The 13,973-nt window shown below is 37.0% G+C and overlaps 1 protein-coding gene across 2 annotated transcripts in view; it reads left to right on the top strand.

Annotated features, from left to right (window-relative positions):
• SNX6 (sorting nexin 6) overlaps positions 1–13,255 on the top strand; it is a 55,908-nt gene extending 42,653 nt beyond the window's left edge. For both annotated transcript variants that reach the window (XM_037136075.2, XM_037136073.2), the window contains 4 exons: positions 1,043–1,082; positions 4,707–4,793; positions 12,866–13,025; positions 13,113–13,255. In XM_037136075.2, the coding sequence (XP_036991970.1) occupies positions 1,043–1,082; positions 4,707–4,793; positions 12,866–13,025; positions 13,113–13,240 (415 nt within the window). In that variant the 3' untranslated portion in view covers positions 13,241–13,255. The remainder of the gene's footprint in view (positions 1–1,042; positions 1,083–4,706; positions 4,794–12,865; positions 13,026–13,112) is intronic.
• Positions 13,256–13,973: the final 718 nt, after the last annotated feature.

The following is a 13,973-nucleotide window of genomic DNA, read 5'->3' on the forward strand; positions in this document are numbered from 1 at the left end:
ATCGAACCCAGTAACCTTTTAGCTTTGTGGGATGACGTACAACCAACTGAGCCACATGGGTCAGGGCTAATTCGCTTTTTTTAAATGTTAAGTGGAAAAACTTTTCGTGCCTTTCTCTAAGTTCATGCCTTTCTCTAAACCACGTCCTTGAACTTTTCTCTAGTATATCCTCTCAGTGGATGTATAAGATCCAAGTTTTTCAGCAAAGCAAAGCACCATGGCTTACACTAATTAACACACTGCCTTACCAAAGAATTAGTTCTTAATTTTTTGATAAGAAAAAAAGGTCAACCTTGCTCTGTGTTATCTGACTTGACCCTGTTAAAGCAAGTTCTTTTTAGTAAAGTGAAGTTCATAAAATTGTGCGTTCGGTTTCAGTCGTATTTGCCTTAATCCAATTATAATGTCATCTATAATTAACATATTTTACAGATATTCTTTAGTAGTTTGGCTTTGGGATGCATATAGTTGGTTGTCAGCACTGGAGACACAGGCTATTTAGTTAAAAGTGAAAGTGAATTCTGAGATAAATTGGTTATTGATTTCTGTTATTTACCAAAACAAAGAAGCCCTATTTAAAAATGTTTAAAACATAACCATCAGATAGCTTCAAAAACTGCTCCAACTTGTGTTTTCCTTATAAATCAGTGTTTAAAAATTTTTTTTTAGTCCTCAACCAAGGAAGGACACTTCTTGCTGTCAGTGGGGAGGAGAATTTTGAAAGTATAGGCTTTATTTAGTATTAATGTGGCATATTACTAAAGAATATCAAGATGAAAATTTTAGGTTTTAATGCATAACTTAGGCTGTTATCTTGAAATGGGCATTTTTTCTGTAATAGCAGATTTCAAATCATTTGTTATGGGTGGAAGTACAGAGATATTTTTGTTAAACTAAATGAAGTAAGCGAGGCCATTAAATATTATTGTAATAAGACAAGAATGCTCATTATTCATATAGTTGGGTCATTATGTATCATCTGAATGTTTGAAATGAAAAATTATTTAAAGGTAGCTTCTGATGAAATATTTTTCTCTTCCAGGTTTTTTCTCAAAGTTTCAGAACTGTTTGATAAAACGAGAGTAAGTACTATTAACCTTTGATCATCTAAATCTCTGCATACAGTCGTGTTTAACTTGTTTAGCTTTATTGAGGAAGATGAGTTACACATCAAAAGGATGAAGAAACACTTAAATTTGAGAATGTGAGAGTTTTTTAAGAAATTCAGGTTTTGTAACAGCCTTTTGGTATTTATGTGGATATTTATATTCTTGATCATAAAACATGTTCATTATGGAGACTAGATTTATTTTTATGAAGAATAATCCTTTCCTGGGGCTTTGTAAGTGAGAAAAAAGTCTTAGATTCATCATAACTGTACCAAGACTGTATTGCTTTTGATCCCCCTTGGTACACTGGGTTAAACATGAGTTGTATCAAGTATACAACTGCAAAAGGTTTCATTCATAGTAATAATAATTTAATACTGAATAATCTTGGTTCATAGGGATCAGTCTTTTTTTAAATAATTCATATTATTTTTTTGTTTTTAGAGAGAGGGAGAGAAACATCGATGTGAGAGAAAAGCATCGATTGGTTGCCTCTCCTACGTACCCTGACCAGGGACTGAACCCACAACCCAGACACGCACCCTGACTGGGGGTTGTTGAACTGGTGAACTTTTTTTGCTTTGCAGGATGATGCCCAACCAACTGAGCCACACCAGTCAGGACTCCAGGATCAGTCTTAGATACAATAATAGTTAACGTTTTTATAATTTGAAGAATAATGAAAATGTTTCTAGATGTTTAATGGTGGTTAGCTGAGAGTGGTAGTATCTAGTTTATTCTAAAAATCTGATTTCAACATGATCTTTTCAATTGAGTGATAATGTGGTAGAGACAAGTAAAAGAAAAGAAGATATTCTCCCAAAGGAAAAAGTCCTTAAATATATACATGTTGTTATACTGGGGTCCAGATAGTCCATTATTCTGCCTTTGATATTTGTACCAATGAGCATTTTATGGGCAGTTAGAGGGTTTTTATGTGTGTGTTTACATCATAAGAATAGGGATATGTATCAAAATAGCCTTTTGTGTCAGTTCTTTTAGAAACATGTCAAGATGGGACTAGATGTGCAAATTTATTGTGGGCAGCAGAGAGGAAAGAGCAGGAAGAGCCCTCAGACCACAGTGAAGGTCCACTCCTGTGAAAGAAGGGGGCAGAGGAAACAGGACTAGGTAGGAAGAGTTTCAGACTGTAGCATAGTTCTGAGAAAGTTTTGTTCAGGTCAAAGGGGGAGTCTTTGAGCCAGAGTTGCCCATTAGAGGAATTCCTGCACCAGGCAGGAATGGGCTGGTGCTACTGCTTTATCCTTGCCTGGGTACAGTTAAGACAAAAAGGGGAGGATGGAACATAGCTGTGGTGTGAACATGATTTCTGGATTCAGAAAAGTTGCAGTTGGGAGTATCAGCAACTATGTTTCTTGCAGCAAGCAGCTTCTCCTGAACAAGCTCTGAGTGGCACATTTCCATGGCTACCACAATCCTTATTTCCTTTAGAGTTTGCATGTTGTTCTGGTTATTTTTGCTGTGTAACAAAGCAGCCTAAAAGTCAGTAGCTTAAAACAACAGCCATTTTTTATGCTAATGAATTCTTTGGGTCAGGAATTCAGAATGGGTACATCAGTGATGGCTTGCCTCTGCTCTGTGATGACCTCAGTAGGGAAGATAATAAGGCTGGGTGCTGGAATCATCTGAAAGCTCTTCCACTCATGTCTGGGGTTGATACTGGCTGTCAGTTGGGACTTCTGCTAGGCCTGTTGGCTGTAACATCTATACCTGGCTTTTCCAGAGTTGTTTAGATTTCTTTATAACATGGTGGCTGGGTTCCAAAAGTGAGCATCCCAGAAGATTGGAAGTGGAAGCTGCTAGTTTTGTAAGGCCTATGCCTCGAACCTTGGCACAGCATCCTTTTGTATTGGTCAAACAGCCTCAGAGCCCAGATTCAAGGGGAGGGACACATACCCTACTTCTTAATGTAAAGAGAAGAGCTATATTAAAAGTATGTAATCTAAATTTATCTAAACTGATTTAGCTACATCACTCTTGAGTATATATGGGGGGGCTCCCCCCAAAAAACAATTCTATTCTAGGGAGCAGGCCCAATGTAGTACATACAAGTTTCCCCTGCTAGATGAGTGAGTGTTCTGGGAACCCATCTGTATCAGTGTACGAGCTGGTGGTGTTGTAAAAGGCTGAGTTTGATTTCAGTGAAATTTTATTGAAGACTCTTTCAAAGTGTGCCCACTTCATGATTTATGAGCACACCTGCCCATATCACACGGAGTGTTCAGCAGTTTTTGACCCAAAATGGCATGATCCCTGTACCCCACCCTCCCTGTTTATTCAGTCTTGCCCCAAGCAACTTTTAGTTGTTGTTTCCTGGGATGAAAAAAGTCCTTAAAGGGAAACATTTTGCCAATGTTGAAGAGGTAAAACAAAAATACAGCAAAAGCAATGAGTTCAAGGCATCAAAATCAATGAGTTCAAAAACTGTTTTGAGCAGTGGAGGAAAACGTCTCAATAGAAGTAATGTATCAGATGGACAATACTTTAAAGGTTACTGAAGTTTAATCATGTAAGAATAAATATACAATTTTTATAGGTAAATGCCGGGGGTTTTTGGAGTCCCCCTTTGTACTTTGTGTTTATGCTTTTATCTGTTAGGTTAAAAAGTTCCATAAGTTTATTTCTCCATAAAGTAATATTTTTAGAAGCTTCAAATTTTTATATTGAAGTATACTATACATGTAGGAAAGATCATCTATTAGAAGTATACTTCTCAGTGAAACTTTATATTACCTATGTAATGAACAGCCAAACCAAAAAAGAGAACATTGCCCTGGCCAGCGTGGCTCAGTTGGGTGGAGTGTCGTCCCGTACACCAGGAGGTAACCAGTTCAGTTCTTGCTCAGAGGGCATAACTAGGTTGCAAGTTCCATCCATGGTTAGGGCACATACAGGAGGCAACTGACCAATATCTATCTTTCTCTCTCTCTCTCCCCCCATTCTTCTGCCTAAAAATCAATAAACCTGTTTTCGAATGGGAAAAAGTAAAATATACACCTTCTCAATGACTTTACTCCTACAGCTGAATACACCAAATTAAATCACATAAAATTTTTAAAAAGGGGAAAAAAGCGAACTTGCCAACAACTCAGATGCCCTGTCCCCTGCTCCAGCTGCCTTCTGAGTTACCACCTCCTGTAAGGCTAACTACTATCCTAGCTTCTAACAGCATAGATTAATTTTATTTTCATATTTTATATAAATGCATTATGCAGTTTACATTTGCTTATGTCTGGTTTCATTATGTACATAAGATTTACCCTTGTTGTTATGTGTAGGTATATTTTCTTCATTCTTATTACTATATAGTATCCCATTGCAGGAATATACCTAAATTTATCTGTTCTTTTGGTAGAGATTTCTAGTTAGGAGCTCTTTACAAATGGTATTGCTAAGACCATTGTTGTATATCTTTAGTTGAACATAAATGTATATTTCTGTTGGGTGTGCGTAACTAGAAGGGGAATTAGTGGGTCATAGTTATTATTTATAACTTTGATTTTCTTACTGTAATTAAGAAAATACTGAGTGTAGAATGTAAATGATAATTAAATGCCCAATTTTTGCCTTTTTCAGAAAATAGAAGCAAGAGTGTCTGCTGATGAGGACCTCAAACTTTCTGACCTTTTAAAATATTACTTAAGAGAATCTCAAGCTGCTAAGGTAACTGTATTGTTCATTGTTGGGGTTTTTCTCTTTTTTATTGAATTTATTGTGGTGACATTGGTTAATAAAATTACATAGGTTTCAGATATATAGTTCTATAACACATCATCTGTATATTGTATTGTGTGTTCGCCACCCCAAGTCAACTCCTCCTTCCATCACCGTTTAACCTTTCTATGCCCTCGTTTACCTCCCACCAATCCCCCATTTTCCTCTAGTAATAAGTATACTGTTCTCTTTGTCTGTGATATGTTTTTGTTGGTTTGTTTTGCTTAGTTCCTTCACCTTTTTTACCCAACAGCACAACACCCCTCCCCTCTGACACCTGTCAGTCTGTTCTGTATCTGTGAGTGTATTTGTTTTGTTTGTTAGCTTGTTTTGTTAATTAGATTCTATATACGAATGAAATCAAGTGGTACTTGTCTTTCTCTGACTGGATTGTTTCACTTAGTATAATATTCTTCAGGTCCATCCATGCTGCTGCAAAAGGAAACATTTCTGTCTTTTTTTTTTTTTTTCAACCAAGTAGTATTACATTGTGTAAATATACCACAGCTTTTTTTTTCTTTTTAAAAAAATTTTATTGGATTTATAGGAGTGATATTAGTTAATAAAATTATAAAGGTTTCAGGTGTACAGTTCTATAGAGTTACATCATTCTTAATGGTTTGCATAGTTTTCCATTTATATCAGAGCACCATAGTTTATTTAACCAATCCCTTATTAATAGGTTTTAAAATTATTTCCAGTTGTCTTTTTTTATGTACCAAATGTTTAATTGGCATTTTATTATCTTTTTTAAAAAATATATTTTATTGATTATGCCATTACAGTTGTTCTATTCCCCCCTTCATTCCCCTCCACCCTGCACACCCCTTTCCCACCATTCCCCCTTTAGTTTGTGACCACATGTCTCAAGTTCTTTAAATTCTATATTCCCCCTACTATTCTTGCCCTCCTCCCTATTTTCTACCTACCGTCTATGCTACTTATTTTCTGTACCTTCTCCCCCCTTCTCCTTCTCCCACTCCCCTGTTGCTAACCCTCCATGTGATCTTCATTTCTATGGTTCTGCTCCTGATCTAGCTGTCGTCTTAGTTTGCTTTTGTTTTAGGTGTGGTTCTTAATAACTGTGAGTTTGCTGTCCTTTTACTGTTCATCTTTCTTATCTTCTTTTTCTTAGGTAAGTCCCTTTAACATTTCATATAACAAGGGCTTAGTGTTGATGAACTCCTTGAATTTGATCTTATCTGAGAAGCACTTCAGATAAAGTGCTTCTAAGATAAGGTAAAGTTAAAGGAGTTCACCATCAACAAGCCCCTATTATATGAAATGTTAAAGGGACTTATCTCAGGAAAAGAAGAAAATTAAAACTATTAACAGTAAAAGGACAACAGACTTACAACTATCAACAACTGAACCTAAAAAAAACCAAAAACAAGAACAAACTAAGCAAACAACCAGAACAAGAACCACAGAAATGGAGATCACATGGAGGATTATAGGCAGGTAATGGAAGTGGGAGGCGGGGGGAAGTTACAGAGAATAAGTAGCATAGAGAATAGACAGAGAGAGGTTAAGAATAATGTAGGAAATGCAGAAACCAAAGAACTTATATGTACAGCCCATGGACTTGAACTAAAGGAGGGGAATGCAGGTGGGAGGGGGTGTGCAGGGTGGAGGGGGGTAAAAGGGATGGAAATGGAACAACTGTAACAGCATAATCAATAAAATATATTTTAAAAAAAAGAAGGACTTTATCTGCCCTTCCATTCTAAATGAAAGCTTTGCTGGTAGATCAATCTTGGATGTAGGTCTTTGGATTTCATGACTTGGAATACTTCTTTCCAGCCCCTTCTTGCCTGGAAGGTCTCTTGAGAAATCCACTGACAGTCTGATGGGAACTCCTTTGTAAGTGACTGTCCCCTTATCTCTTGCTGCTTCTAGGATTGTCTCCTCCATTTTAATCTTGGCTAATGTAATGATGATGTGCCTTGGTGTGTTCCTTCTTGGGTCCAACTTCTTTGGGACTCTCTGAGCTTCCTGGATTTCCTGGAAGTCTATTTCCTTTGCCAGATTAGGGAAGTTCTCCTTTATTATTTAATCAAATAAGTTTTCCACATGTCACTTTTCTTCTTCCCCTTCCGGTACCCCTATAATTTGGCTGGTGGAACGTTTAAAGATGTCCTGAAGGTTCCTAAGCCTCTCATTTTTTTTGAATTCTTGTTTCTTCATTCTTTTCTGTTTGGTCATTTTTTTCCTCCTTCTGGTCCACTCCTTTGATTTGAGTCCCAGTTTCCTTTCCATTACTATTGGTTTCCTGTGTATTTCCTTTCATTTCAATTAGTTTAGCCTTCATATGTTCCTCTAATTTGTGACTAAAATCAACCAGTTCTGTGAGCATCCTGATCACCAGTGTTTTGAACTGTGCATCTGAAAGTTTGGCTATTTCTTCATTGCTTAGATTTATTGGCTCTGGGGCTCTGAGTTGTTCTTGAGCCATGTTTTGATCTGTTTATGCCTGTTAGGTATGAAGAGTGGAGCCTTAGTTGTTCACCAGGGCAGGGCCACCAAGGTTGCTGATTTGTGACGCTGTATGTGGGGGCGTGGTCAGAGAGGGGCCACCCAGGTCACTGGTTTGTAATGCTGTATGTGGGGGTGGGGTCAGAGAGGGACAATGGCAGTTCCCTCTGCTGCTTCCCGCTGCTGTGGCCTGCACCGTCCGTCTCACTGCTTGCTCCTTCACCGGTTTATCTGTGCGCAAATGTGTGACCGTGATCCGTCCTCAGTGGGTCCACCCGCTTCTCCACACCTGGGATCCGCCCACAGCTGGTGGCGCATCTGGGTTGCGTGCCTGGGTCAGTCTGGTGGATCATTCCTGCCTGACCCCGCTCTGCTGCTGGCTCTGCTGCTGACTCTGCCCCTCTTACCAGTTTGACTGAAGGGTTCATTGTTGTCAGACTTCCATGTAGTTCAATTTTCTGTGGTTTGGCTGTGTTTTTGTTGCTAAAACTTTGTTATTTTTAAACTTAGTTGTGGGAGGAGGCACAGTGCTTCCACCTACGCCTCCATCTTGGCGGAAGCCCCCTAAATCCACATTTTTTATAACCACAAGAAAGAATTGAAACTTAATTGTAAGAATTAAAACTACAATGAGGTATCACTATACACCTTAATTAGAATGGCTAAAATGAAAAAAATTCTTCTAAAAAATTATAGCAGCTGGAACTTTTACACACTATTAGTGGAAATATGATACAGTACTTTGGAAAAGTGTCACCGTTTCTTTAAAAATTAAACATAGACTGCCCTGTGATCTAGTCATTCTCATTTAGGTATTTGAAAGCACATGTCTTTACAGATGTTAACATCAGCTTTATTTGTAATAGCTGAAAACTGGCAAAAACAGCCCCAAAATTCACCAGGAGGTGAGTGGATAAATAAATTGGGGTATAGCCATATAATTGAATGTAACTCAGCAGTAAAAAGTAATGAACTACTTACTCATACAAGCAACAACATGGATGAATCTCAAAAGACTGTGAAAGAAGTCAAACAACAAAGAACATAGTTTATACTAGAGTTCACTCTTAGTGTTGTACATTCTATGTGTTTTGACAAATGTGTGACAGCACTTATCTACCATTTTAAGTATTATACAGAATAATTTCACTGCCCTAAAAATCCTCTGTACTCCAGTCTATTCATTCTCCTTCCCCCTGACTCTTGTCTTTTTTTAAATTGTCTTCATAGTTTTGTCTTTTCCAGAATGTCATATAGTTTGGCCTTTCTAGATTGCCCTTTTTTCACTTAGTCATATGCATTTAAGTTTCCTCTATGTCTTTTCATGGCTTAATAACTCATTTATTTCTAGCACTGAATAATATTCCATTGCCTGGATTTACCAAGTTTATTTATCCACTGACCTAGTGAAGGACATCTTGGTTGCTTCCAGGTTTTGGCAATTATGAATAAAGCTGCCATAAATGTTCATGTGCAGGTTTGAGGGTACACATAAAATTTCAACTGTTGAATAAATACCAAGGAACACAGTTGCTAGCTCATATGGAAAGTGTGTTTAGTTCTGCCAAACCATTTTCCAAAATGGCTCTACTATTTTGCATTTCCACTAGCAATGAACGATTGTTCCTGTTGCTTCACATTCTTGTCAGTGTGTTGTTGCTGTTGTGTATTTTGGCAGTTCTAACAGATGTGTGATTTTTGTTTGTCTTAACTGATTTTAGAGAAACATCGATTTGTTGTTCCACTTATTTATGCATTCATTGGTTGATCCTTGTATATGCCCTAACTAGGGATAGAACGCACAACTTTGTTGTTATCAGGACAACACTCTAACCAACTGAGCTACCCAGTATCTCATTGTTTTAGTTTTCATTGGTCTGATGACATACGATGTAAATGAAGTGTCTTTTCACATATTTACCATTTATGTATCTTCTTCTGTGAAATGTCTGTTTTAAAAAATTGGCCCTTAACAGGGGAGTGGGAGGAGAAGAAGGGGGGAGAAGGTACAGAGAGTAAGTAGCATAGACAGCAGGTAGAAAATAGACAGGAGGAGGGCAAGAATAGTATGGGAAATATAGAATCTAAACTCGAGACACATGGTCATAAACTAAAGGGGGGGAATGGTGGGGAAGGGCTGTGCAGGGTGGAGGGGGATGAAGGGGGAAATAAAACAACTGTAGTGGCATAATTAATAAAATATATTTAAAATAAATAAAGTAAAAAAATGGCCCTTAGCTAGTCCATTTTTTAATTGAGTTTATTCCCTATTATTGAGTTGTAAGAGTTCTTTGTAGCAATCCTTTATCAGATACATCTTTTGTAAATATTTTGTCTTTGTTCTGTGACTTGTCTTCTCATCCTCTTGACAGTGTCTTTTGCATAGTGGAAAATTTTAATTTTAATGAAGTTCACCTTATCAATTACATCTTTCATAGATATGTCATTGGTGTTACGTCTAAAAAGTCATCACTAACCCTGGCTGGTGTGGCTCAATGGATTGAGTGTAACCTGCAGACCAGAGGGTCACTGGTTCAATTCCCTGTCAGGGCACATGCCTGGGTTGTGGCTGGTCCAGGTCGAGGGATGTGGGAAAGGTGACCACACATCAATATTTCTCTTACTCTCTTTCTTTTTAAAATATTTTATTTATTTACCTTTAGAGAGGGGAAGGGAAGAAGAGAAGTAGAGAAATATCAATGTATGGCTGCCTCTCATGAGTCCCCTGCTGGGAACTGGCCTGCAACCTAGGCATGTGCCCTGACTAGGAATCGAACCGCGATCGTGTGGTTCGCAGGCCCGCGCTCAGTCCACTGAGCTACACCAGCCAGGGCTCTCTCTTACTCTCTTTCTTTTCCCTCCCTCTAAAAAATAAATTAAATCTTTAAAAATAAATTTTAAAAAGTCATCACCAAACCCAGGGTCACTTGGATTTTTTCCTGTTATCTTCTGGGTTATAGTTTTGTTTTTTTATATGTAGGTCTGTAATTTAAGTTAATTTTTGTATATGAATGTCCAGTTTTCCCAAGTTAATTTTTGTATATGAATGTCCAGTTTTCCCAGCACAATTTGTTGAAAAGACTAGCTTTTCTCCATTGTATTGCCTTTGCTCCTTTATAGTCAGCAAAGATCAGTTGACTATATTTTTGTGGGTGCAGTTCTGGGCTCTGTTCTGTTCTGTTGATCTATTTGTCTACTTTTTTCCACCACCACACTGTTTACATTATTGTAGCTTTATAGTAAGGCTTCAAGAAGGTAGTGTGAGTCATCTGATTTGTCTGCTCCCTCAGTATTGTTGGTCATTCTGTGTCCTTTGCCTCTCCACATAAACTTAGAATCCTTTTGTTGATATCCACATAAAAAGTTTCCAGCTATTACAAATATAGCTGCTGTGAATCTGTAACTCAAGTTGGAAAGAACTGATTTTGACAATATTGAGTCTCCCTGTCTATCCACCTGGAATAATTCTCCATTTATTTTTTTATTTGAATGTTTGTATTAATTTTACAGAGAAAAATCAATTGCATTCCTCAGGTGATTCTTGTATGTGCCCTGACCAGGATCAAACCCACAACCTTGGCTCATTGGAATGATGCTCTAACCAACAGAGCCGCCTGACCCCGGCCTCGCCACTTACTTAGTTCTGTGATCTCTCTGATCAGTTTTGTAGTTTTCCTTATATAGATTTTGTATATATTTTGTTAGATCAATACTTAAGTATTTCATTTTCTAGAGTACTAATGGTATTTTTTTATTTCCAGTTTTACTGGTTCTTTGCTGGAATATAAGAAATCAGTTGACTTGTATATTTTGTTATATCCTTACAGCCTCATTATTCTCATTCATTAATACAGGAGTTTCTTGAGATTTTTTTCTGCTTTCTTTTTTTTAAATATTTTTTATTTTATTGATTATGCCATTACATTTGTTCTATTTCCGCCCCTCCATTCCCCTCCAACCCTGCACACCTCTCCCCCACCATTCTCCCCCCTTTAGTTCATGAACATGTGTCTCAAGCTCTTTAGATTCTGTATTTCCCATACTATTCTTACCCTCCCCGCTATCTATTTTCTATCTACTGTCTGTGCTACTTATTTTCTATACCTTCTCCCCCCTTCTCCTCCCACTCCCCTGTTGCTGACCCTCCATGTGATCTTCATTTCTATGGTTCATTCCTGATGTAGCTGTCCTCTTAATTTGCTTTTGTTTTAGGTGTGGTTGTTAATAACTGTGAGTTTTTTCTGCTTTCTATATAAACAGTCGTCATCTGTGAACAAAGATGGCTTTATTTCTTTCTTCTTAATCTGTATATGTCTTATTTCATTTTCCTTTTGCATTAGCTAGGACTTCCAATACAGTGTTGAGAAGGAATGGTGATATGGAACATCCTTATCTTCTTAATGTTAGTGGGAAAGCTTATCATTTCTCCCCACTATGTGTGATGTTAGCTGTAGGTATTTTGTAGATGTTCTTTATCAAGTTGAAGTTTCTTCTGTTCCTAGTTTGCTGAGACAGTCAATTGATTGTTGACAAGGACACTAAGACAGTTTAGTGGAGAAAAGGAAAGACTTTCATCAAGTGGTATTGGGACAACTGAATAGTCATGTGAGAAAGAATAAAATTGGACTTTTTCCTTCCATCGTTTATAAAAATGTATTGAAAATGGACCAGAGACATAAATGTAAGACTTAAAACTAATATTTTTTAATATTTTTATTTATTGATTCATGAAAGAGACAGACAGACATCAATCTGCCATTCCACCCATGCACTTATCCATTGGTTGCTCCTTGTGTATGCCCTGACCAGAGATCAAACCTGCATCCTTGGAGTATCAGAGCGCTGCTGTAACCTACTGAGCTACCTGGCCAAGGACCAAAGCTATATTTTAAAATAAATGCATAAACATAAATTTCTGTGACCTTCAATTAGGTATTGGTTTCTTAGATATGATACCTGAAGGGCAGCCAAGAAAAAATAATAAACTCTAAGACTTTATTAAAGTTAAAAATTTGTGTGTGGCAAAGAACACTATCAAGAAAAGTAAAAGTGCTCAGTGGACTGAGCACCAGCCTGCAAACCGAAGGTCACCAGTTTAATTCCTAATCAGAGCACATGCCAGGGTTGCTGGCCAGGTCCCCAGTTGGTGAAGAGCAAGAGGAAACTGATGTTTCTCTTGCATGTTGATGTTCTCTTCCTCTTTCTCCGTCCCTTCCCATCTCTCTAAAAATAACTCTTTTAAAAAATAAAATGAAATTGATTGTAGTGATGGTTAAACAACTCTGTGAACATCCTAAAAACCAGTGAATTGTGCACTTTGAATGAGTGAGCTATATGGTATGTAAATTATAACCCAATAAAGCTGTTATTAAAAAAAAAAAGCATAAGAGTAATTGGCTTGCGAATTTATCCCTGAGGACATTTAGGTGGTGCTGGTGGCAGCAGAGGCAGTAGTAGTGGCGGTGGTGGCGGTGGTGGTGGTGGTAATTGAGTGTAACTACCAGAAATGTGCAGCATATATTATTGTGAAGTATTTTGTTCTATAGGATCTCCTCTATCGAAGATCTAGGTCACTAGTGGATTATGAAAATGCTAATAAAGCACTGGATAAAGCAAGAGCAAAAAATAAAGACGTTCTACAAGCTGAAATGTCCCAGCAATTATGTTGTCAGAAATTTGAAAAAATATCAGAATCTGCAAAACAAGGTACTGTTATATTAACCTTTAATAAGGTATGCATTGTACTACTGGTATGTAAATTAAATAGTTAATCCTAATTTCTTTCATTCACAGAACTCATAGATTTTAAGACGAGAAGAGTTGCGGCATTCAGAAAAAATTTAGTGGAACTAGCAGAGTTAGAACTGAAGCATGCAAAGGTAATGTCATATCAAAGGTTTAATAATTTCAGGAACTTATAATTTAGAAATGAGTCAGTTATGAAATTGATTCCAGGGGATGATACCATCTATAAGAACTATTCCTGGATTGAAATTACATTTTCTAAGATTGTTTTACTCCTTAAAAATACTTGGTTTTACTTAAAAAAAAATCCTCTTACGGTACTTTTTATAGTAGTTGTTCATACTTGAATTAAGCCCTTTCTTGTAGTTAATATAAAGGTTGGCCCAAACTTTATGGGAATTTTTTAAATAAAAAAATCTTAGAATTGAGAGGAATTTTAAAAACTACCTAATTCAAACAAGAATCTTTTTTGTCAGTTACCCATATTTATTTATTGTGTATGTACATCAGGAGGCTTACTTTATTGTGTGACATAGAAAAATATGGAAAAAATGAAGAACACTAAGAATGATATCTGTAATGTCTCTGATGGTCACCTCTGCAAGCTTCTAGTATCTGCTATGGGAACAAATACCACTTCCTTTTCTTTTTTATTTATTTACTTTTAGAGAGAGGGGAAGGGAAGGAGAAAGGGAGAGAAACATCTATGTGTGGTTGCCTCTTGCACGCCCCCTACTGGGGACCTGGCCTGCAACCCAAAGTATTAAATTTAAATAAACTTTTAATTTTTATATATTTATAGCATTTACACTTCTCAAGTTATTAAAGCTTAAACAAAAATCTACATCTCTGTAATATTAACGTATTTGTCAATTTTGTTATGGGAAATAAAAGGGTTTTTAAAAACAT

The sequence above is a fragment of the Artibeus jamaicensis genome, unplaced genomic scaffold (genome assembly GCF_021234435.1).
Source record: "Artibeus jamaicensis isolate MK-2021 breed Jamaican fruit bat unplaced genomic scaffold, CSHL_Jam_final contig_3150, whole genome shotgun sequence".
NCBI lineage: Eukaryota > Metazoa > Chordata > Mammalia > Chiroptera > Phyllostomidae > Artibeus > Artibeus jamaicensis.